This window comes from Meles meles, chromosome 2, assembly GCF_922984935.1.
Source record: "Meles meles chromosome 2, mMelMel3.1 paternal haplotype, whole genome shotgun sequence".
NCBI classification, from domain to species: domain Eukaryota; kingdom Metazoa; phylum Chordata; class Mammalia; order Carnivora; family Mustelidae; genus Meles; species Meles meles.
The window spans coordinates 7,239,546-7,264,383 of NC_060067.1; the positions used below are offsets into that span (position 1 = coordinate 7,239,546).

The 24,838-nt window shown below is 44.6% G+C and overlaps 1 protein-coding gene across 1 annotated transcript; it reads right to left on the bottom strand.

Annotated features, from left to right (window-relative positions):
* Positions 1–15,458: 15,458 nt before the first annotated feature.
* Positions 15,459–22,172, bottom strand: ODAPH (odontogenesis associated phosphoprotein). The gene is made up of 2 exons (XM_045998424.1): positions 22,091–22,172; positions 15,459–16,246 (listed from the first exon to the last, which is right to left on the bottom strand). The coding sequence occupies exons 1-2, from the start codon at positions 22,155–22,157 to the stop codon at positions 15,849–15,851; spliced, it is 465 nt and encodes a 154-aa protein (XP_045854380.1). The 5' UTR covers positions 22,158–22,172; the 3' UTR covers positions 15,459–15,848.
* Positions 22,173–24,838: the final 2,666 nt, after the last annotated feature.

Sequence of the window (24,838 nt, forward strand, 5' to 3'; positions counted from 1 at the left end):
CAGGACCTGAGCTGAAACCAAGAGTCAGCGTTTAACTCACTGAGCCACCCAGGAGCTCCAGTATGTTTCATTGTAGATTTTGACTGATTCTGCCACACTGCACTCCGAAAATGCTGCACCATTTTCCATTTCTACCCACAGTGTATGAGGAAGTTTATTTCTCCACACCCAGACCATGTTAGATGTTACTAATAATTTCCATTTTGACCAGTCTGGTGGGCAGGAATTATCTTGCTTTATATTTTCTTGTTTACTACTGAGGTTACATGTATTTTTACATATTTTTTCTTTTTGTGTAGCAGTCATTTGGTTTCCTACTTCTGTGAATAAAAGATATTAAAGGTTTTTTTAAAAAGGCAAAGTAGAGTGTAGCTTGAGTTTTGGAGATTTTTCTTTGTAAATGTTTTTCCTTCCTACTGAAAACAAAGGTAAACATCAGATTTAGATAATACAATTGGCTCAAGCTATATTTTAAAGATTTTATTTTTTTAAATAAAAGTTTTTATTTAAAGATTTTATTACCCCGCTCTCTAGCGGGGGCAGGAGGGGAGGGAGAAAGATGGGTGACTCTGCGCTGAGCAGAGAGCCTGACACAGAGCTTGATCCCCATGACCCCAAGATCACGACCTGAGCTGAAATCGAAAGTCAGACGCTCAACGGACTGGGCCACCCAAGTGTCCCTCAAGCTGTATTTTAGACCAAAATGATTTTGTATTGGGAAATGCAGCCCAGCCAACAGAATGTATTTACTTGTTTATTTTAAAAATGTTATTTTAATTCCATGCAACTGACAATTATGCTCATTGCAGGTGTATAATATAGTGATTCAGCATTTCTCTATATCACTCAGTGCTCATGAAGGTAAGTGCACTCTTAATCCCCTTTATTTCACCCATTCTGCCCCCCCACCTCCCTTCTAATAACTCTCAGCTGGTTCTCTATTGAAGGAGCTGTATTTTGGCTTGTCTCACCACCACCACCACCCACCTTTTGTTCGTTTGTTTTGTTTTTTGAAATTCCATGTACGAGTGAAATCATATGGCATTTGTCTTTCTCTGACTGGCGTATTTTGCTTAGCTAATGCTACTCTCTAGATCTATCCATGTTATTGCAAATGTCAGGATTTCATTCTTTTTATGACTGAATAATATTCCAGTATGTATATATACACCATATCTTGTTTATCTATTCATTTGTTGATGGACACTTAGGTTGCTTCCGTAATTTGGCTGTTGTAAATAATGCTTGCAATAAACATTGGGGTGCATGTATCCCTTTAAATTAGTGTTTTGCTCTTCTTTGGGTAAATTTCCAGTAGTGGAATTACTGGATCATATGGTAGTCCTCTTTTTAATTTTTTGAGGAACCTCCATACTGTCTTCCACAGTGCCAGCTAACAGAAAGTATTCTTTTTTAAAAAATTAACATATAATGTATTTTTATCCCCAGGGGTACAGGTCTGTGAATCACCAGGTTTACACAGTTCACAGCACTCACCATAGTACATACCCTCCCCAGTGTCCATCACACCACCCACCCTCTCCCGACCCCCAGCAAACGTCAGTTTCTTTTGTGACATTAAAAGTCTCTTATGGTTTGTCTCCCTCCCGAGCCCATCTTGTTTCATTTATTCTTTTCCTACCCCCCAAACCCTCCACGATGCATCTCCACGTCCTCATATCAGGGAGATCATATGATAGTTGTCTTTCTCTGATTGACTTATTTCGCTCAGCATAATACCCTCTAGTTCCATCCCCGTCGTCGCAAATGGCAAGATTTCATTTCTTTTGATGGCTGCATAGTATTCCATTGTGTATATATACCACATCTTCTTTATCCATTCATCTGTTGATGGACATCTAGGTTCTTTCCACAGTTTGGCTATTGTGGACTTTGCTGCTATAAACATTCGGGTGCACGTGCCCCTTTGGATCACTATGTTTGTATCTTTAGGGTAAATAACTGGTACTGCGATTTCTGGGTCATAGGGTAGTTCTATTTTCAACTTTTTGAGGAACCTCCATGCTGTTTTCCAGAGTGGTTGCACCAGCTTGCATTCCCACCAACAGTGTAGGAGGGTTCCCCTTCCTCCGCATCCTCGCCAGCATCTGTCATTTCCTGACTTGTTAATTTTGGCCATTCTGACTGGTGTGAGGTGATATCTCATTGTGGTTTTGATTTGTATTTCCCTGATGCCGAGTGACGTGGAGCACTTTTTCATGTGTCTGTTGGCCATCTGGATGTCTTCTTTGCAGAAATGTCTGTTCATGTCCTCTGCCCATTTCTTGATTGGATTATTTGTTCTTTGGGTGTTGAGTTTGATAAGTTCCCTATAGATTTTGGACAACAGAAAGTATTCTTTTTTTTTTTTTTAAGATTTTATTTATTTATCTGACAGACAGAGATCACAAGTAGGCAGAGAGGCAGGCAGAGAGAGAGAGAGGGAAGCAGGCTCCCCGCTGAGCAGGGCTCGGTCCCAGGACCCTGGGATCATGACCTGAGCGGAAGGCAGAGGCTTTAACCCACGGAGCCACCCGAGGTGTTCTTGAATACACCCGTCTGTAAGTACGGTGGTCAGTTTCCCATTCTTCTGCTGCGCTGAGAAGAAACAAACACTTCTCCCTTCTAGGGTGGAGGTTGAAGAAGTCGGTTCTGTCTGGGCGGGTAGGAGTTATTTAAGGAGAATTATGAAAGGTCTGAGCTGGGGTTGCTACGTTGGCTCTAAATCCATTCCACCGAGATGACCCCCACTCCTCCGGCTCCGCGGGCGGCAGCGCAGCCCCGCTCACGGCGCTCAACCCACACGGCAGAGGACTAAGAGCCGTGATGAAGTTCACCTGGGGGGCGTCGTCCGTTCCTTTTGCCGCGGCAGCAAACGGTAATTTTCCACTTTAAGGGCTCCACGTTGATGAGTTCTTTGTCTGTCTGAACCGAGGGGCGGCGAAGGAGAACGGCGATCCGCGGTGCGTCCCATGGTGCAGCCGGCGCAGTGGCGCCCTCTCGTGGACGTGGGTAGTTACACATGCCCGGGTCAGGTCCCAGCATTACGTCAGCACTCCCTTGACGTCAGCAGGGGGCTGGTGACTCCCGTCTGAAGGCAGAAGCCGGGGCTGGAGGAGAGAGGCCGGTGGGAGCGCGGGGCGGGTGGGGAAGCACGTGGACTCCACCGAAAATCGTGAGTAAGAGAAAATGTAGCTGGAGAATCATGAAGGGAAATTTGCCTCGTAGCGATGAAAGGTGAGCAGAAGGGCCGGGGCAGAGCGGCAGGAGGTTCGGATCCGGCACCTCCAAGGGCGCCGATCCAGAGCGGGTTCGGAGCATCCTGGGGTCCGCCGGAAGCAAGATTTTCCAGGGCGGTTTCTGTACGAGCCCAAGACGTGGCTGATGCTCACGGTGAATGGAAATTGGCGGGTGCGCCCTGACACCGCTATCCCCGGGCGTGGGCGGAGGGTCTGCAGGCTGCGGCCCCAGACGCGCTCCAGCTGTGACGTCAGCGGGCTGGTATGAGGACGTCATCCGTCATCCGCCGGGACTCTGCGCTTGGAGGAGTGTAGACCATGCTGCGGAGGGGACTAAGTGATCCATTTTGTATCTAAAATTTAAGCCCTTAATGTCCTTCTCCACATGTTGATTTGAGAAAAGTTCATCAAACAAAACTGAAAAGGAACTATGGAAAACGAGAAATACTTGGCCAACACGGGAGTAGAACTTTAAAACACATTTTGAACACAATTTTACTACAATTACTGTTTGAACTCTACCTCTATTCTGAATGAAGGGGGCAGCTGAGTCTCCAGGAGAAGGAAATTTTAAAATTTTTTATTAACATATATTTTAATGTTTAACATATATTTTAATATTTAATTAAATTAATTTAAAATTTTTATTAACATATAATGTATGATTAGCCCCAGGTCTGTACCCCAGGGGTACAGGTCTGTGAATCGCCAGGTTTACACACTTCACAGCACTCACCATAGTACAGACCCTCCCCAATGTCCATAACCTCACCCTCCTCTCCCCCCACCACCCTGCAACCCTCAGTTTGTTTTGTGAGATTAAGAGTCTGTTATGGTTTGTCTCCCTCCCCGATCCCATCTTGTTTTATTTTTTCCTTCCCTACTCCCCAAACCCTCCACTCTGCCTCTCAACTCAAGTAAAGGAAATTTTGAAAGTTCTAACAAAATTAAAGGATTTACTATGTACAGAACTTGTAATAAGCCTTCTGTTTAGAACATGAACCAAGACGTGTTATTAATTTTTTTGCCAGAAAATCAGTTTCTCCTCCATGGTGAACAGATATTTAAAGAATAACAGTTTGAAGAGACATCTCAGGTAATTGGCCCTCCCAGCAAATCTGTATGTCTTGCCTTAGCATGGAGAAAAAGTTTACAAGGAGGACAGACTCAGACTTTTTTTTAAGTGACAGGTGTTGCTAATAAAAGCCTGAAAAAAATTACAAAATGAGTGAACAGTTAAATTGGTGGAGTCTCTATCTCTGGTTGTCATTCCAACCTGTTCTCTAACAAACTCCTAAAAGAGAGAAATGTTATCAGCAGTGAAACAGGAACACTCATGTTAAAATTCCTAAAAGAAGGTCAAAAATATGCATGGGTAGCAGCAGCTTTCTTTTCTTTTCTTCTCTTCTCTTTTCTTTCTTTCTTTCTTTTCTTTTTCTTTTTCTTTTTTTTTTTTTTTTTTGAGAGGAATGTATGTGCCTTATTTTCTTCTCAATAGAAGTTCCTTTTTTCCGGGAGATTTTAAAATCCTGAGGTTTCCCCTGATATGTGGAAACTGATTTGGAAGCAACTAGGGTTGAATATCAGGAAGTTTAAAAGTTCATTAACAAGTATTTATTGAGCACCTAGTATATGCAGGTATGATTGTCAGTGCTGGACATAAAGGAGTGAACACAATAGGTACAAAGCACTGCCTTTAAGGAACTTTTCTCTCTCTCTCTCTCTCTCTTTTTAAAGATTTTATTTATTTATTTGACAGACAGATCACAAGCAGGCAGAGAGGCAGGCAGAGAGAGAGAGGAGGAACTCAAACACCTAGAAGCTAAAGGCCACCTTGCTTAAGAATGCTTGGATCAACCAGGAGATCAAAGAAGAACTTAAACAATTCGTGGAAACCAATGAGAATGAAGACACTTCAGTCCCAAACCTATGGGATACAGCAAAGGCAGTTCTAAGGGGGAAATACATAGCCATCCAAGCCTCCCTCAAAAAAAATTGAAAAATCCAGAATACACCAGCTGTCTCTACACCTTAAAGAATGGGAGAATCAACAGCAAATCAAACCAACTCCACATGCAAGAAGGGAAATAATCAAGATTAGAGCAGAGATCAATGAGGTAGACACAAGAGATACAGTAGTACGTATCAATGAAACTAGAAGCTGGTTTTTTGAAAGAATCAATAAGATCGATAAACCATTGGCCACACTAATCCAAAAGAAAAGAGAGAAAGCCCAAATTAATAAAATTATGAATAAAAAGGGAGAGATCACAACTAACACCAAGGAAATAGAAACAATCATCAGAAATTATTACCAACAGTTATATGCCAATAAGCTAAGCAACCTAGATGAAATGGATGCATTCCTGGAAAACTATAAACTGCCAAAATTGAACCAGGAAGAAATTGACAACCTGAATAGACCGATATCTAGTAACAAGATTGAAGCAGTGATCAAAAACCTCCCAAAAAAACAAGAGCCCAGGACCTGACGGATTCCCTGGGGAATTCTACCAAACTTTCAAAGAAGAAATAACACTAATTCTCCTGAAGCTGTTTCAAAAAATTGAAGCAGAAGGAAAACTTCCAGACTCTTTTTATGAAGCCAGCATTACCCTGATCCCCAAACCAGTCAAAGACCCTACCAAAAAGGAGAATTTCAGACCAATATCACTGATGAATATGGATGCTAAGATTCTCAACAAGATCCTAGCAAACAGGATCCAGCAGCACATTAAAAAGATTATCCACCATGACCAGGTGGGATTCATCCCTGGGTTGCAAGGTTGGTTCAACATTTGCAAATCAATCAATGTGATAGAACAAATCAATAAGAGAAGAGAGAAGAACCACATGGTCCTCTCAATTGATGCAGAAAAAGCATTTGACAATCCAGCATCCGTTCCTGATTAAAACGCTTCAAAGTATAGGGATAGAGGGAACATTCCTGAACTTCGTAAAATCTATCTATGAAAGACCCACAGCAAATATCATCCTCAATGGGAAAAAGCTCGCAGCCTTCCCGTTGAGATCAGGAACACGACAAGGATGCCCACTCTCACCACTCTTGTTCAACATAGTATTAGAAGTCCTAGCGACGGCAATCAGACAACAAAGAGAAATAAAAGGTATCCAAATTGGCAAGGAAGAAGTCAAACTCTCTCTCTTCGCAGATGACATGATTCTTTATATGGAAAACCCCAAAGACTCCACCCCCAAACTACTAGAACTCATACAGCAATTCAGTAACGTGGCAGGATACAACGTCAATGTACAGAAATCAGTGGCTTTCTTATACACTAACAATGAAAATACAGAAAGGGAAATTAGAGAATCGATTCCATTTACTACAGCACAAGAACCATAAGATACCTGGGAATAAATCTAACCAAAGAGGTAAAGGATCTGTACTCGAGGAACTACAGAACACTCATGAAAGAAATTGAAGAAGACACAAAAAGATGGAAGGCTGTTCCATGCTATTGGATCGGAAGAATAAACATTGTTAAAATGTCTATACTGCCTAGAGCAATCTATACTTTTAATGCCATTCCAACCAAAATTCCACTGGTATTTTTCAAAGAGCTGGAGCAAATAATCCTAAAATTTGTATGGAATCAAAAGAGACCCCAAATTGCTAAGGAAATGTTGAAAAACATAAACAAAACTGGCGGCATCACGTTACCTGTTTCAAGCTTTACTACAAAGCTGTGATCACCAAGACAGCGTGGTACTGGCATAAAAACAGACACATAGACCAGTGGAACAGAGTGGAGAGCCCAGATATGGACCCTCAACTCTATGGTCAAATAATCTTCGACAAAACAGGAAAAAATATACAGTGGAAAAAAGACAGTCTCTTCAATAAATGGTGCTGGGAAAACTGGACAGCTATATGTAGAAGAATGAAACTCGACCATTCTCTTACACCGTACACAAAGATAAACTCGAAATGGATAAAAGACCTCAACATGAGACAGGAATCCATCAGAATCCTAGAGGAGAACATAGGTAGTAACCTCTTCGATATCAGCCACAGCAACTTCTTTCAAGATATGTCTCCAAAGGCCAAGGAAACAAAAGCGAAAATGAACTTTTGGGACTTCATCAAGATTAAAAGCTTCTGCACAGCAAAGGAAACAGTCCACAAAACAAAGAGGCAACCCACGGAATGGGAGAAGATATTTGCAAATGACAGTACAGACAAAAGGTTGATATCCAGGATCTATAAAGAACTTCTCAAACTCAACTCACACAAAACAGATAATCATATCAAAAAAATGGGCAGAAGATATGAACAGACACTTCTCCAATGAGGACATACAAATGGCTATCAGACACATGAAAAAATGTTCATCATCACTAGCCATCAGGGAGATTCAAATTAAAACCACATTGAGATACCACCTGACACCAGTTAGAATGGCCAAAATTAGCAAGACAGGAAACAACGTGTGTTGGAGAGGTTGTGGAGAAAGGGGAACCCTCTTACACTGTTGGTGGGAATGCAAGTTGGTTCAGCCACTTTGGAGAACAGTGTGGAGATTCCTGAAGAAATTAAGAATAGAGCTTCCCTATGACCCTGCAACTGCACTGCTGGGTATTTACCCCAAAGATACAGATGTAGTGAAAAGAAGGGCCATCTGTACCCCAATGTTTATTGCAGCAATGGCTATGGTCGCCAAACTGTGGAAAGAACCAAGATGCCCTTCAATGGATGAATGGATAAGGAAGATGTGGTCCATATTATGCCTCCATCAGAAAGGATGAATACCCAACTTTTGTAGCAATATGGACGGGACTGGATTATGCTGAGTGAAATAAGTCAGGCAGAGAGAGTCAAGTATCATATGGTTTCACTTATTTGTGGAGCATAACAAAGAACATGGAGGACATGGGGAGATGGAGAGGAGAAGGGAGTTGAGGGAAATTGGAAGGGGAGATGAACCATGAGAGACTATGGACTCTGAAAAAGAACCTGAGGGTTTTGAAGGGCGGGTGGTGGGAGATTGGGGAACCAGGTGGTGGGTAATGGGGAGGGCACGTACTGCATGGAGCACTGGGTGTGGTGCAAAAACAATGAATACTGTTACGCTGAAAAAAAAAAAAAGAAAAATAAATAAAAATATTTAAGTTATTTATTTGACAGACAGATCACAAGCAGGCAGAGAGGCAGGCAGAGAGAGAGAGGAGGAAGTAGGCTCCCCGCTGAGCAGAGAGTCGGATGTGGGACTTGATCCCAGGACCCTGAGATCATGACATAAGCTGAAGGAAGAAGGTTAACCCACTGGGCCACCCAGGTGCTCCGTTCTGTAGTATTTATACTTACCAAAGCATTTCACATACTTTTCATACAAATTCTTTTCATTTGATCTTCATGGCAACTCTAGGAATGATCTACAAATGTATTTTTTGTGGATGCCTGGGCACCTCAGTTGTTAAGCATCTGCTTTCAGCTCAGGTGATGATCTCAGGGTCCTGGGATCAAGACCCGCATCAGGCTCCCTGCTCAGTGGGAAGCCTGCTTCTCCCTCTCCCACTCTCCATGCTTGTGTTCTTTCTCTCTCTCTCTCTCTTTATCTCAAATAAATAAATAAAATCTTTAAAAAATTAAAAAAAGTTTTAGCGTATTTTTCATCTTAAAGTTGATGAATAATAAGTTGCATAGTAACATACAATTCCCTTATTCCTAGGATTGAAACTTTTTTTTTAAAAGACTTTATGTATTTATTTGACAGAGAGAGATCACAAGTAGGCAGAGAGGCAGGCAGAGAGAGATGGGGAAGAAGGCTCCCTGCTGAGCAGAGAGCCTGATGCGGGGCTCAATCCCAGGACCCTGGGATCATGACCTGAGCCAACGGCAGAGGCTTTAACCCACTGAGCCACCCAGGAACGCCAGAACGTGTTAATCTTATGATAGGGAGTTTATGCACCAATATTTCCCCATTTCCTGGGTTGCCCATCAGCCCATGGTAACCACCATTCTATTTTCCGTGTCTTGGAGTTTAGCTTTTTTAGATTCTACATATACATGATGTTATACCGTGTATATATTATAGTTTGTCTTTTTGTTTTTTTTTAAAGATATTTATTTATTTATTTGACAGAGAGAGAGAGCACAAATGGGAGCAGCAGAGGGAGAAGAAGAAGCAGGCTTTCCGCTGAGCAGGGAGCCCAATACGGGACTCTATCCCAGAACCCCAGGATTGTGACCTGAGCAGAAGGCAGCCGCTTAACTGACCGAGCCACTCAGTGCCCCAGTATTTGTCCTCCTTTGTCTGATTTATCAGTGAAGTATTACTTTATACAAGCTTGCCAACTACCAGTCATAGAATATTTGAGTGCTTGCTTGATAAACCTACAATGATAATTAGCATGTATTTGTTATGCCCAAGTTTTCGTGTCCGAGAGACCACCAAGGAGCCAACACCGATGCAATCACACGAGGGTTCATTTGACATGCTTAAGCTTGGGCCGAAGTATACCCGATGTAGCGGAGTAGGGACTTGGACCCCGAACCAGATTACAGTCAGTGTTTTTAAAGGCAGAGTGGGGGTGGACTCGGCGGTAGATAATTGGGCCACGACTGCTGGCTCAGCAGTAGGTGAGACAAAGCGGGTGTTCGGAAGGCCTCTCAGGGTAACAAAGACTGTCAGGATATAGGAGGCCTGGTTACTATCAAATCAAGGCCGTTTCTCCCTCTAATGAAGCACTAACATGACGACAATTGGGAGTTTCCTGGTGGAATGTCACATTTCTTCTATCAAACGTTCTTGTTAGTGATATTTAGGTTTAACTTTGTTTCCATTTTCTTCCGCCTCAGCCTTAGCCTCCTTCAGTTTTATGGAGGGGAGGGTGATGTTAGGGCTAGATTCAAAATGGGTACAGCCTTGTTTTTCTTGGTCTCCACAGTATTTACAGATTTCCCATACACTGCAGCACTAAAGATTTTTAATAGATAACTTTCATATAGTAAGCTATATACCCTAAGCATACAGCTTGGTGAGTCTTTATAAATGCACAGACCTAGAATATTTCCAGCTCCCAGCAGGCTCTCTTACCTTTCCTCAGCCAACGACCTGTTAAAAATCCTCACTCTTCTGACCTCTGTCACCATGGATTAGTTTTGCTTGTTCCTGAATTTCCTATAAATGAAATCTTATTCTTTTGCATTTGAATTCTTTTTGTCAACATGAACTCATGGGATTGATTTATCTGTGGTTCTGCCTTGCTGTGTGGTATTTGGGTATATGATACAGTAACGATTCGTTCATCGGTTCTACTGTGGATGGACTTGGCCTCTCCAGTTCAGAGCTGTTTCACGATGACTCAGCGGTTTTCCTTGGCGCTGATCCTAGGAGTTGCTGCACTATGCGGAACCATGGCCCAAGCACATTGTTTCAGTTGCGTCTATTCTTTCTTGGCTCTTCCATCCTCGTTTTCTTTGTGTCTCTTTAGAACAAGCCTGGAGGTTCTACTAGGAACCTGATAGTTACTTACATTTTATTATAAAAACAAGTCAAATATGCTCTGTGCTTAAAACAGGAAAGTGCTGGGCACCTGGATGGCTCAGTGGGTTAAAGCCTCTGCCTTCAGCTCAGGTCATGATCCCAGGGTCTTAGGATCGAGCCCCACATCAGGTTCAGCAGGGAGCCTGCTTCCCTTCCTCTCTCTCTGCCTGCCTCTCTGCCTACTGGTGCTCTCTATCAAATAAATAAATTTAAAAAATCTTAAAAAAACAAAAACAAAAACAGGAAACTGCTGATTCTCTCTTTATTTCTTTATGTATGAAAGTAACTGGACATTGTAATACTCTTTTCTTTAGAATCAAAGCCAGCTTTCTCTAGATCATTTCTGGGAGTTTAGTTCCCAACTGTTATCAAAATTGGATACCTCCTGTTAGGGGGTCAAATTTATCCCCCAACATTCATATGTCGAAGTGCTAACCCTCAGTACCTCAGAATGTGACTATATTTGGAGATAGGACCTTCAGAGGGGTGATTTAAGTTAAGATGAAGATTTTAGAGTGGCCCCTAAGCCAATCTGATTGGTATCCTTATTGAGAAGGGAAAATTTAGGGGCACCTGGGTGGCTCAGTCAGTTAAGCTCTGCCTTCGGCTCAGGTCATGATCCCAAGGTCCTGGGATCGAGTCCCACATCGGGCTCCCTGCTCAGTGGGATGTCTGCTTCTCCCTTTGCCTTTGCTGCTCCCCCTGCTTATGTTCTTTCTCTCTCTCTGACAAATAAAAGAATAAAATCTTAAAAAAATAGAGAAGAAAAATTTTGCATATGCAGGAAAGACACTGGGCACACATGCCCAGAGGAAAGACCATGTAAAGAGACAGGAAGAGGGCAGCCATCTGCAAGCGGAGGAGCGAGGCCTCAGAGGAAAACTTATCCTCTTGACATCTTGATTCTTGACTTTCAGCCTCCAGAACTCTGAGAAAGTAAATTCGGATTGTTTAAGCCGCCCAGTATGCGGCATCTGGTGATAGAAATGCCAGCAAACTCACACTCCTCCTAAAGTAAGTTTCCAGATGCCATAGAGTAACGTTTATAAAATAATTCCACTCTTCCTGAATTTTTCATTTTTGATCAGTAGCTTAGCAAACCCTGGTGTTTTAATGCACCACAAACCAATCATTTAGTAGCAAACCCCAGGCCGCCTGCGTGTCCTTCCTCTCCTGGTTTGGCTGCCTCCTGAATAATTTGAGATTTAGTTGCAGAAGTCATAGTCAAATACTTCAAATACTTCATATTTTCAAATACTTCATATTTTTATGTAAGAGTGTTCTCTTACATAATCATCAAATTCAGAAAATTTAACACTGACATTAAGACTATTACCCGACACATGGTCCACATTAAAATTTTGCCAGCTGTCCCAATAATATCTTTTCTGGCAATCTCTCCTCTCTTTCCCACTTCTAGGACTTACATTTAGTTATCTTGTCTCTTTAATTTTATGTATGTATGTATGTAGGCAAGTAAGTAAGTAACGTCTACACCCTGCGTGGGGCTTGAACTCACCACCATGAGATCCAGAGTTACACGTCTTCCAGTTGGGCCAGCCAGATGCCCCTCATGTCTCTTTAATCTCCTTTAGACCTTGTCTACTATGACATCTACACTTTTAAAGAGTGCGCAGCAGGTGTTTTGTCAAAGTTCCTCAGTCTGGGGGCGCCTGGGTGGCTCAGTGGGTTAAAGCCTCTGCCTTCGGCTCAGGTCATGATCCCGGGGTCCTGGGATCGAGCCCCGCATCGGGCTCTCTGCTCCGTGGGGAGCCTGCTTCCTCCTCTCTCTCTGCCTGCCTCTCTGCCTAGTTGTGATTTCTCTCTGTCAAATAAATAAAATATTTAAAAAAAAAAAAAAGTTCCTCAGTCTGGGCTTGTCTGATGATTAGGTTCAGGTTATGCCTCTTTAGCGTGACTGGAACTTTAGATTTGCATAAGCTGTTCACACCACAAAGCAAAGATGCAAGCAAGAGTTATCACACCCTGCCATTGCTTCAAAAGCCACAAGTATCACCTTAACTAAGAGGAACATATATTTTTTAAAGTTCTTTTATTTATTTGACAGAGAGAGAGAGAGAGAGCATGCCTTAATAGGGGGAGCAGCAGAGGGAGAGGGAGAAGCAGGCTCCTCGCTGAGCAGGGAGCCCAATGTGGGACTTGATCCCAGGACCCGGGGATCATGACCTGAGCTGAAGGCAGAGCTTAACCAACTGAGCCACACCAGGTGCCCCTAAGAGGAACATATTTGATAAATAAGTTCACTTTGAAGTATTAGTGATGAAGACTGTTCTCCTCCTGAGTCAATGCACCTGCTAGGCTTCCCTGTATTTCTTTTCTTTTCTTTTTTTTTTAAAGATTTGTTATTTACTGGAAGGGGGAAGGATTGGGGGAGTAGGGGGAGGGGCAGAGGGAGAAGAGAAAATCCTAAACGGACTCTGCGTGGAGGGCAGAGCCCACACCCCAGCATTACTGTTTTATTTATTTATTTGAGAGAGAGAAAGAATGAGAGAGCAAGAGCAGGGGGGAGGGTCAGAGGAGTGAGAGAAGCAGGCTTCCCGCTGAGCAGGGAGCCCGCTGTGGGGCCCAGTCCCAGGACTCTGGAGTCATGACCTGAGCTGAAGGCAGAGGCTTAACCCACTGAGCCACTCAGGTGCTGTATTTTTAAGGAGCAATTTATTAGGCAAAAGGATGCAGTTGTTTTTTTATTAATGAAAGCACGTGTTTTCCATTACAGGTGTAGGCTCCTTCCCATACAGGCAACTCGGTGCGTGGTCAAGGGTGGGGAATGATGCAGTCATACCCAGACTTATTCTGAAAACAGTCTTGCCGTGAAACACTACAGGCACAGGCTGCCTTCTCTGACAGATGCGGTGAGAGAAGCCCTGAAGCTGGTGAGTCTTTCTCAGTTTCCTGAGGCTTATCTCTCAAACCAGCCAGGTCTTCATGGACTAGGTTTCAGAACAGTTGAGTCTGGGATGGCAAAATTCTCATGTTTGGGGAGAGAACGCCCATCCGAGCAAGTTCGTTTGGGCAACTTGTGGTCCTGTGAGCACATGCTGGAACAGAGGGGTCCAGAAAGGGAGGTGAGAGTCCAACACAAGCCTTTTCCCTCTCTTCAAGTTTGCCCAAGGCTGGCCCTTTTCTTTCTTTTTTCCTTCCTTCCTTCCTTCCTTCCTCCCTCTTCCTCCCGCCTTCCCTCTCTTTCTTTCTTTTTTAAAGATTTTATTTATTTGAGAGTGAGAGTGAGCACACGTGCACACAAGTGGGAGGAAGGGCAGAGGGCAAGGGAAATAATCTTTTTTTTTTTTTTTTAAAGATTTTATTTATTTATTTGACAGACAGAGACCACAAGTAGGCAGGGAGGCAGAGAGAGAGAGAGGGGGAAGCAGGCTCCCAGGGAGCCCAATGCAGGGCTCGATCCCAGGACCCTGACATCATGACCTGAACCGAAGGCAGAGGCTTAACCCACCAAGCCACCCAGGCGCCCCCAAGGGAAAGAATCTTAACCAGACTCCATGCCGAGTGTGGAGCCTGACCTGGAGATCGATCCCACAACCCTGAGAGCATGACCTGAGCCAACATCGAGTTAGATGCTTAACCGACTGAGCTACCCAGGTGTCCCTATGTTGGCCCTTTTCTGGTTATGCCCCTCTAGTCAGAAAGAAAGCAAAAGAGAGAGCAAATATATTACAAAATACAGAGCTTCTTAGCGAGGATTTCAAATATAGATTTTATGTAAGCCCGTAATTTTGAAGCAAATATCTGTTATAAGAAAATTAGCTATGAAGTAAAGGAAGGACATTATTTTTTTTCCTTTTTATCTTTTCATATGGCAGAACAGCGTGGTGGTTTTCGCGGTCTCTCCGTTTCCCAGGCCACACTCCCAGCATCCTCATGTCTTTACGTTCCTTTTTTCCCTCTACTGAAACAGTGGCCGCAGCAGCAACTTTTACACATAGTTCTTGGGAGGAACAGGTGTGAACCACTGACCTCCACATACAAAAGCCACATTTCCAAGTTCCAGGCAAGGTGCGTGGCGCAAACAGGAGGCAGTGTTTTATGGAAGGGCTAGAGCGATACCCGATGAATGCAGTCAGCGGACTTACTTCTCTTGCACTCCCAGGCTCCTAGATTTGAGTGAACTTAATGTCCATGGAGCTCTAGAGTCACCAGAACATCCACGTAAACTTTTAATCAGATGGTTGGGCCTAGACCCATGTCGAAAATTTTAGGGGAACTATACAATTTAAGCTAATATCTGGACAATGGTAATGTGAGAAACAGTGAGAGAGGAGGGGGTTGCTTAAACAGTCAGCATTAAAGCAACTTTAGATATTACAGTTAAAAATAGTTTTTTAAGTTAGGTAGTTTAGTTTATGATATCTTGAAGGTGTTATCTTAGACTCCCCGTAATTTGTTTTGCTTTAATTTTTATAATTCTTTTGTTGTTGTTGTTGTTGATGGGAAATTGAGTGGATCTTGAAAGTTCTCACCAGAAAAAAAAATTGTTACTGTGTACGGTAATGGTTGCTAGCAGGACTTATGGTGGTGATTATTTTGCAGTATATACAAATATGAATCATCACATTGCACGTCTAAAACTAATATGAATGTTATGTCAATTACACCTCATAAAAAAAAAGAATAACCTCTATCTACACCACTGCCAAACAGAGAATAAAACAAAACTCTCAGCTGTCTGCAATTTCCTTTAAAGTTCACTTTGTAAATACACCCTGCTCTGCAAATTTTCCAGTGAGTAAAAACGGTGTCATTCATGTTTTCATTGGTTTATATCAGCTTATTTAAATGTTTTTCACTTTAATTGAGAAGAGAGAGCTGATCCTTCTGTCATCTCAGTCTGTATAGGAATTCCCGGAACCACCTGTTGTAGGATTTTATTTGCATCAATATCCTGTGATCTTAACAGTTGGGGATAAAGTAAAGGAATGCAGTTACTGCTCCCATTAGCAAACCTGAATAACCTATAAACCAGTATCGTCCCTGCTGATAAGAAGAACAATTTCTAGTCTGTGGTGTTTAAGATACTTCAAATCCAAATGGTTTCTTTTGGAAGAAGAAAGCAGAAATCGGTTTAGAATCTTCTCTGTGCCATTGGCTTCTTCTGCTTCCAGATGTTTGGGACTTCTCTTTTCCATCTGCTTTCCTCAGATGAGCTTCCTCTCCAGAGCCTTCTCCTGGGAAAATATCTATAATGAGGAGTAAGGCGACCGTGTGGCCAAAAAAATGGACGAAACGGAAAGCGGGGGTTGCACCTCCAAGGAAGGAAAGGTCTGTGTGGAAACCTAATGGGGACTCTAGGTCCTTGCCATGGGAACAAATGAAAGGGACACTTTGGTGTCCTCGTGACGGGCTGGATCCTTGTCACCGGATTCCTCCTGGGGGGTGGAGGGGTGAGTGTAAAGACCTGGCAGTCCGTAGGGCCTCCGTTATCTTGCAAGGCTGCAGGAGGGGTGACCCCCTCTTTCTGTCCTGTGGAGAGAAGTAGGCAAGTCAGGGAACAGAAGCAGGAAGGAGATGCTTTAGGTGGTAGCAGGGTGGAACGATCGGGAGCGAGAACTGAGACGTCTTAAAGGTGTTCGAAACAACGGCCGAGGTCCGACGGAATGACCATGGACACGCCTCATGACCCCGCAGTCCCCCACTGGAGAACGTACCCGAGAGAAACGAGTGCGCGCGTCTCCAAAAGACTGCCTCGGGCACACCAGCTCGCGCTCGGAAGCAGGCAAGTGTCCCGCAGCGGGAGAAGAGCGAACCAAGCCGTGTAGGCACGATGAGAAGAAGCCACGAGAAGGAAGAGATACTATCACAGCGGCATGGGGGCCTCCCGTGGGTGTCACGTCGGACAAAAGGAGTTGGACGTAAAATTGTACTTGCTTCTGTAACTGATCTATGGTTAAAACATTTTCGAAAAGTAACGAATTTACACTTAGGGTATGTGTTACTTTGTGGAAAAAGTAGAATTCTTGAGATTGATCCAGGGGGTTGTCACATGGATGTGGAGGTACACACACACACACACACACACATTTACACACACGTTTACACATATAACATACATACACATGTATGGATAAAATGCGATCAGTCTGTGCCTTTAAGATTTGTCTGTGTTATTGTTCGTAAATTACAACTGAATAAAGGAAATTCAGTGGAGAAAAAGATTTAACGTTAAGAAAATAAAAATAACCGCCCCTCCCAAAGGCTGTTAATCCAAGAGGCCCACTTCACTTCCCCAGCAGCGAGGAAGGGGAACAAGCACTGAGAACCAGGATGAAATTAGTTTCTGAGAAGAAATTTGGATTGGACTCAGGTGTCTGGGTCTTCTCTACTTCTCTGTATCATCCCACTGAACTGGCTATGAAATAGTGAGCTTCCCTTCAGAAAATCATTCCTTCCCTTTCTTGGAGGCTTATGATACAGGCCTGGAATGGGCTGCGTGTGCATGATGGAAAAACAAAGTCCGCACAGGAAGCTGAGAGTACTGAGTGCTTCAAAGAGCTGAATTCCCCTTACCTTCAGAACAACCTAGATCAGATTTCTTGGTTGTACGGGCTATGCCTATTGCCTGCGCGCGTTCATAGCTCCTTCTGGATACTCTGTTTTACCCACAACCCCTGGGAACCCCTACACATCCTTGGCTGAGGGACACTCAGCTCATTCGTTGGCTGACCAATGACCAATCAGATTCTCATTTGAGAATTTCAGCGAAAGACACGCAGTTGGTGGAAGATGGTGGTAGAAAGGGTAGGGCAAGGACAGGAGTGTTAGGTTTTGGCCAGTTGTAAGCAGGGAAGCACGGAAGCCAGTCTTTCCATAGAAGCTATAGCATGGGAAGGCCCAAAAAAAGAGAGACAAGAGACTACGTGAAATAGTTTGGTGATGAGAGTGGCCTTGGTTCTTGACTTTCCAGGGCTGATCTTCTGAAACCTGGCTGTGCTCAAGGTTCATGGACATAGCCCTTAGTAATCACTCCACCTCCAACTCTGCTCTTTTCTGGAGCTAATTGGAATGGGCGTCTATTCCTTGAATGAAATACTGACCCTTTCTTGCATACCCACCCAGGCTACTGAGTATTGAAATCCTATGACTAAAACTAGATTAAGTTGTTTCAAACCACAGAAGATGATTAAATCCTACATCTCTCATTCTTTCCTCCTACACAGTTAGAACAGTTCTGAACCTTTGTAACATGAAAACTTTCTGTAAGATGAGAATCCAGTCCCTAGCGGAGAAGCTAGCTTTATTCTTAAGTTTCATCTTGACATTTTTGTTATCAGATCAGACTTAGCTAGGCCCGGGCTCTGCTACTCAGTATGCTTGTATGTCCAGCTGTTAAACCAACCACTCACCTCTCATATTCATCTCATTTCTTAAACCTGAGACTACTCATGAAATCCTTCTGCTGACTATGGGGTATTAGAGCCAGCTAGGCAGCTTTTCTCTAATTCTGGGAGATCTAGCAGTGTTCAGGGCTCTTTTCTGGGTATTTCCAATGTCTCCAGATCAAGATACAAGCTTGTCCCAGTAAGCAACCCAAGAATGTGGCACTACATTCTTCTGGCAAACTAGATATATGATGACTATTTCAGGTCACTGGTTGGCACAAGTGTTCTGAAATGTGGGAACCAGAGGGATTGATTTGGGAAACTGTCCCAGGGTAAGGCCACACATCCGAGTGAGGAGGTTGCTGCCATTCATGGTCTCCAGCTCTGGCTGAGTTAACACTGCTCATCCATTCTTTTATTTCTCCGTGTTCTGCTCCATTCCTGCTGTTTCTAAACCTCTGACATTCTGCTCAAAGCACCTTCAAAATTCTCATTCTTCTTCAGTCCTTTGAAGAATTCTCTTCAAAAGTCTCTCTGCCTTTCTAAGTAGTCTACCTCGCTTCTTATTTCAGAAAGGAGACTTTAGCGATCTGCCATGAACTTCTTTGGTTCCTATTTCTCTCACTTCAGAGAAAAGTCTACATAGTTGCAGCTCGATTCCCATCCTTCCAATCATATTTAATCTAATAGAATCCGACTGCGCTTTTTCTACTCCACAAAAGCTATTTTGGCAAAAGCATCAATGTTCCCAAGCTTTTACCACGTTGGTTCCAGAGGTCTAGGCACCATTTCCTATCCTTTTTGCCTGGCTTACTATTAAGCAGATTTCATGCCTCATTTCCTCGGGGAGGCCTTTCCTACCCTGAGGCTGGCTTAAGGCTCTTGGCAGTAAATTTCCACACCACTCTGGGAATCCACTTTTGGAATACTCATCAGTCAGGTTATGACTCTTCAGTGGTTATATTCTTCCTCCACTGAAATACCCACATGGCCATCCTGTAGACCAGTGTTTCCTCATCCCTAGCTCAGGGCTTGCAGTGGAATGGAACCAATTGAGAGAAATCTCTGTTCCTGTAATTGCAAAAGTCACCATCTCTCAGGGATAATGTGATCACTATGAATAAATGTTTTTTAATATGTAACATACTGACATGCCACCAAAGGCACTGAAGGTCACACAGGAGAGCCCTTCTGTGACCTTAATCAGGCCAAAGTAGGCCAAATATTTCAAAGCAGAGAAAATGCTTTGAGCAGAAGAGCATAACGTGTAAAAGTATGGACTCTAGAACCGGGCTCCTGGCATTCTCCCATTTAGGAACCTTGACCATTGACAGGTTCCTTAACTTTTCTGAGTCTCTTTTCTTTATTTCTAAAAAGGAGAGAATAATACTCACTGGCTTGTTGTAATATCTGAAATAAGATACGTAAAGAGCTCAGAACATGTCTGACGGACATTATGCATTTACTAGGTGTTTTCTACTGTTATTCATCTTGAAAATTATGGAAAGATTCTATCAACACAAGCTCCATTTTCTTGGGTCCATCTGATTACACTTTAAAGATTTATTTATTTATTTGACAGAGAAAGAGAGAGAGGGAGATCACAACTAGGCAGAGAGAGAGGGGGAAGCAGGCTCCCCGCGGAGCAGAGAGCCCGATGCGGGGCTCGATCCCAGGACCCTGAGATCATGACCTGAGCCGAAGGCAGAGGCTTTAACCCACTGAGCCATCCAGGACATAGTCAAGAAGTTGGATGAATGGCAGGCAGATGCTGAAGACTCCCTGTAGGTTTTTGTGAAGCTCAGTGAGTATTTAATTCCAGTCCAAGAAAATGTTCAGTAATAACTTACATTTAAACTTAGAGTATAATAAAACATCAAGCCAAAATATCGCCTGAGGTTTGGATATCAACTTTAAGTGGATTTATTTTAGTCTAGACATGAAATGCATAGCATACCAACAACTATGACTTTTTTTTTTTTTTTTAAAGGATGAGAAGTTCCTTTCCTTTAAAACAAAAAGCAAACACACAATTACCTGCAGTCTGTGGTTATTTGGGCAGACAGCAGTCGGTTTGTGACGAGCAGTACTGATTTTTAAGAGAAGCAAGCTTTACGCATGGAGTTCAAGGGCGCCGTTCTTCCTTTATGTGGCTTGTGGAATCGTGGGCGCTTCAGGAGGGGAGCCAGAAAGGAACCGGGTCCTGTGATGAGTTCTCGCACAATAATGCCACGGAGTTTAAATTGCAGACCCCAGCATGACCGGCTATTTTGGTCCAATCTCTAGTTCTACAGAGAAAGAGCTTGGAGGCCAGCCAGCGTCACCAAGGCCTGTTTGCGTTCCGTGCTCCCTTCTAGCCCCTTCCCCTGCACGCAGGCCGCGGTGCCCGCTGCTGTGGCAAACACAGGGATGGTAAAGATGATCCAGGCCGGGCCCTGCAGAGGAGGGCAGGTGCGGCACAGACAGGGTTCTGGGACACCGAGCGGAAGGCGGCCCGAGCCACGGCTGATGCACGGTTCACAGAGGGCAGCGACAGAGAGAGGCTGCAGTTTCCATCTGTGTGTCCTAAGGAAGCCTTTGTGGGGGCAATGCTGTCGTGGCGGTCAGACAGAGCTGCAGCTCTCCAGCCATGCAGGAGGGAGAGGCCAGGGCGAGTCCCGACACCCACGCGGGGCCAGACAGGCCGAGCTGCAGCCTGGGTCCGCGACCCGCCGCTGGAGCCCGGGCTGCCCCGACAGAGAGAAGCCGCACTGGAAGGATTTCTGAGCCGTCTGAGGGAGGGTGGTGAAGCGTGAGCCAAATCCAGAAGTCAAATCGGACCATTTAATTGGTGGTTTTTAGATGTGAATAAACCTGCAATCTCATTATAACTTGTTCAGTTGCATATTTACAACGGTTCCCCCTGAAGAGGCTTCACTTTCTGGAAAGATGTCGGGTGGCTGGTTCGGTTTTACAATGCCCTATCTACCTATCTATTTATTATTTTAAAAAGATTTTTATGTATTTATTTGACAGACAGACAGACAGACAGACACACACACACACACACACACACACACAGAACACAAGCAGGAGGACTGGGAGAGGGAGAAGCAGGCTCCCCGCTGAGCAGAGAGCCCAATGCAGGACTCGATCCCAGGACCCTGGGATCAGGACCTGAGCCAAAGGCAGACACTTAACAACTGAGCCACCCAGGCGCCCCTACAATGCCTCTTTTAGGTATCACCTTCCACAGGTGGGGCTTAGGAGTCTGGTCTTGGGAACGGGGGGATGTTTGTAACATCTCCTCACCCTCTGATCGAGAGAGTTCTGGCAGAGGTTGGGCAAGGTGACCTCTGGTGGTCATCCCCAGCCTTCGGTCTCTGTCCCTCTCCACTCTATGTGAGCCTTGGGGGAGGGGAGCAAAGAACGTGTTGGGGGATGAGTAACGTTTGGCTGAGCCCCTGCAGAGCCCGCAGGGACTTGGTTTGATCCTGGGTCTCGTCTCCCTGAACAGTATCTGGTTCTGGAACTAAGGTGAACTGTGAAATAACTAGTTGCGATTAATTAAATCTATTAACAGAGACTAAACAGCCTCAAAATTACTGTGCAGTTGGGGATAGCGAGAGGTGGACATGGATGTCAGGTGGAAATTGTTAGCTCTGCGACAGTAATGACTGGTACAGTATTAGAAGAGCTTTTCTCGCATGATAGCTCATTTGGTCCTCATAACCCCCATCACAACTACTCTTTCTGTCACTTCCTGTACAAGGGGACTGGCATCAGAAAGGTCGAGTACGTCTAGCAGCATGCAGTTAGAGGGCTGAGAGTAGGACCAAGGTCTTCGGATGATAAATTTTAGCTTCTTTCTCCTTTATGCACACAAGCTGGTGGAAGCTGACAAAATCATTTCCAGTCGACGGATGTCTACAGTCATGGAACCAAATCTTGTCTTTTCACAGAACTTACTAATTAGGGACCTGCAGGAGAATAGACACAAAACCCTTACCTGCTGCCACAGCTACGGCCGCCCAGCAGACCAACAGCCAGTAGGGGAAGACGAGCCTGTGAGCCATGGTTCCCACCCTGAGCAGTCGTGGCCCCGAAGCCAAGGTTGCTTTAAAGGGGACTGGGTGAGTCACGCAGCCTGATTTGGGTAGTCTGCATTTGCATAGTGGACCGCAGGGATCAGGGCCTGCGGTGTGAGGGTAAGAAATCAGCGAGGAAATTCCAGACAGCATTTGTCAGCCAGAAGCTTCTTGTCAGGACAGTCAAACCTCATTCCTCTGTCCTGAGGGTCAGATTGTGGACAACCGCGCCCTCACTATCCTTCTAATCCCCTCAAATCTCCTCTCCTGTTAGCGTCTTCTCTTTACTTGCCCTATGGGTCTCCCTCTGCGAGAGAAAGAATCTCTCTAGGAAATACTCAACAGTGTTTCCCTCCATGTGGTTTACTTAAGAAAAAAAAAAAAAGCCAAACAGGATGGGGAAGATGCTATCCAAAGGCTTCCTGACCCGGGTGGTCTGAAGACGCTGTTCACAGGCCTCGGGTCAGAGCTTACGACTTTTTCTTCTTGTTGCTTTAGTCGAGGAACCAAGGGCAGCAGCATCAGAAAGCTATGTTGTCGAGTAGCTGTCACGGTCACGGTCTACATGAACAGGAATAATTTGGGAGATTAACGGAGTGAGTTGTCCTTCCGAGGCTCCTTCTGATTCATCAAATGGCCCATAGGACGGACGTGATACACCTGTGACTGGTTTGCTTCTTGAGAGAAGTTCTCTGTCTAGAGGGAATGGGAGGGGGTGGCCACGGGTGAGTCAGAGCATGGATCTTGGAGTTGGAAACACTGGCTCCAATTTTGATGCCTTCTCTTCCCCTGTGGGTGACCAAGAGTGAGTCCCTGAGACGGGTCCCTGAGACTTGAAGGTGCCTCATCTGTAAAATGGGTATTTCCCGCAGAGAATTGTGCTGAATAAAAGAAGTACTTGACCTTCAGCTCCAGCCACAGTGCCTGGCCCATGGAAGGGAGAGGTGACGGTTGTGATAAACGTACAGTGACTCCATTTCCTAATTCCTTCTCTGAGGAGGGTACCCTTGTCCGATCGTTCAGTGTCTCAAAAGGCCTCACATTGAACAGAATGTTTTCCTGGGCACTGCCAGAAGAGCAAAACAGAACCCAGTCCCCAGCTTCGAAGGGCTAACGCTCTCACAGGGGAAGACTGTGCGACCCGAGGACCAAAACGAGAAAGGAAGCAAAGAGTCACAAACTGGAAAGTGGCAAATCCCACAGGCCTGATCCCAGGCAAAACTCTAGGACGGATGGACGGTTCGTCGGCAGTTTGGAAAGGAAGCGGGGGTCATGGAGAACGAGCTCAGCTCCTTCGGCCGAGGCACTCGCTACCCACTGACGGGGTAGCTCTCTGCTGGCCACGTGTCACGAGCCAGACACCGGCCTCGGTGCCACGGCTCGAAGATGGGGTTCTGCTCTCCTGAAGCTGATGGCCTGGCGGGGACATCAGATATTAACTAGGGAATAACAGTAAGCGGCTTCGAGGGTTAAGGGAGAGAAGGAGCGCAGATGGAGGAGATGAAGCAGAGAAACGTCTGTAACGTCCCATCAGTGGGTGAGTATCGTGTACGCTGGTGAGGGACAGAAGCAGAAAGTGTTCATCCTCGGCCCAGAAGGCTGACCTGCAGCCTGCATCATTCTGATAAGGATCAGATTCGTGCTGGCTGCTACATTCTTAAAGGGTCTCATGACGGCGGGTACGTCCCACCAATAGCTGAACGACAAGCGCCCCGGAAATCTTGCGGGAGTAGAAACTCGAAGAAGACATATGATCTAATACCCCTGCATGTCCCCTGGCCTGGAGCACGAGCTTCCCACAGCAGAAGTGTACCCCTTCCTGCCCACGGGGCCGGTCTCTGTGCTATAATAAGACCACCTTTTTGCACCAGAAACTTCTCAAGAAACCTTTCTTGACCATTTGCTTGTAGCCCCACGTCATACACTACTTGGGACCCTGCGTTGGCGACACATTGCCTTGCCAACCAAATTCCTATTGCCTAGTGTTCCATTTTATGGATTTATTGTAAATTATTTAATCAAAATTTTATTTATTTTTGAAAAAATATCTATTTGAGGGAGAGAGAGAGAGACAGAGTGAGAGAGAGCATGAGCCGGGGTTGGGGGGCAGAGGGAGAGGGAGAAGCAGGCTCCCCACTGATCAGGGAGCTTGACACAGGGCTTGATCCCAGGATCCTGGGGTCCTGACCTGAGCCCAAGGCAGACACTTAACTGACTGAGCCACCCAGGCGCCCCTAATCAAACTCCTAGTTGTTGGAGATTAGTGTTATTTCTTCTGATCCTCTTTCTTTTCTGTATTGGATATCTGGTGAGCTTTCAATTTAAATGTTCATGAAAATAAATAACAAAAACAAAATGGTGTAATCTTTTCTCCCTGTTTGCATCTATTGTCCTGAAATTTTTAAAGGAATGAAGCTTCAAAAGGAACAAATTTTTTCCAAGTATATAACAAACAAAACCTTTGTTCTGTTGATAATATAAAAAGAAATGAGAGAGAAGCTGTGTGAGAGAAGATGCCGACGGGTAAATTTGTCCATCACGTAATCAACAGGCGTCTCAGGCAGTGCCCTACACCCTAGACTTCTCTTTGGACGGGTTCCTGCCCGTCAGCAACACGCTGTGGAGAGGGGGACCCAGGCTATTGACTGCCAACTTCTCTTTGAGACAAT

Excerpts from the sequence above, each read along its gene's own strand:
- ODAPH (XM_045998424.1), bottom strand. The coding sequence starts at position 22,157 with ATGGCTCACAGGCTCGTCTTCCCCTACTGGCTGTTGGTCTGCTGGGCG. Across the intron at positions 16,247-22,090 it reads GGCCGTAGCTGTGGCAGCAG|GACAGAAAGAGGGGGTCACC; the intron begins GTAAGGGTTTTG and ends TTCTCTCCACAG.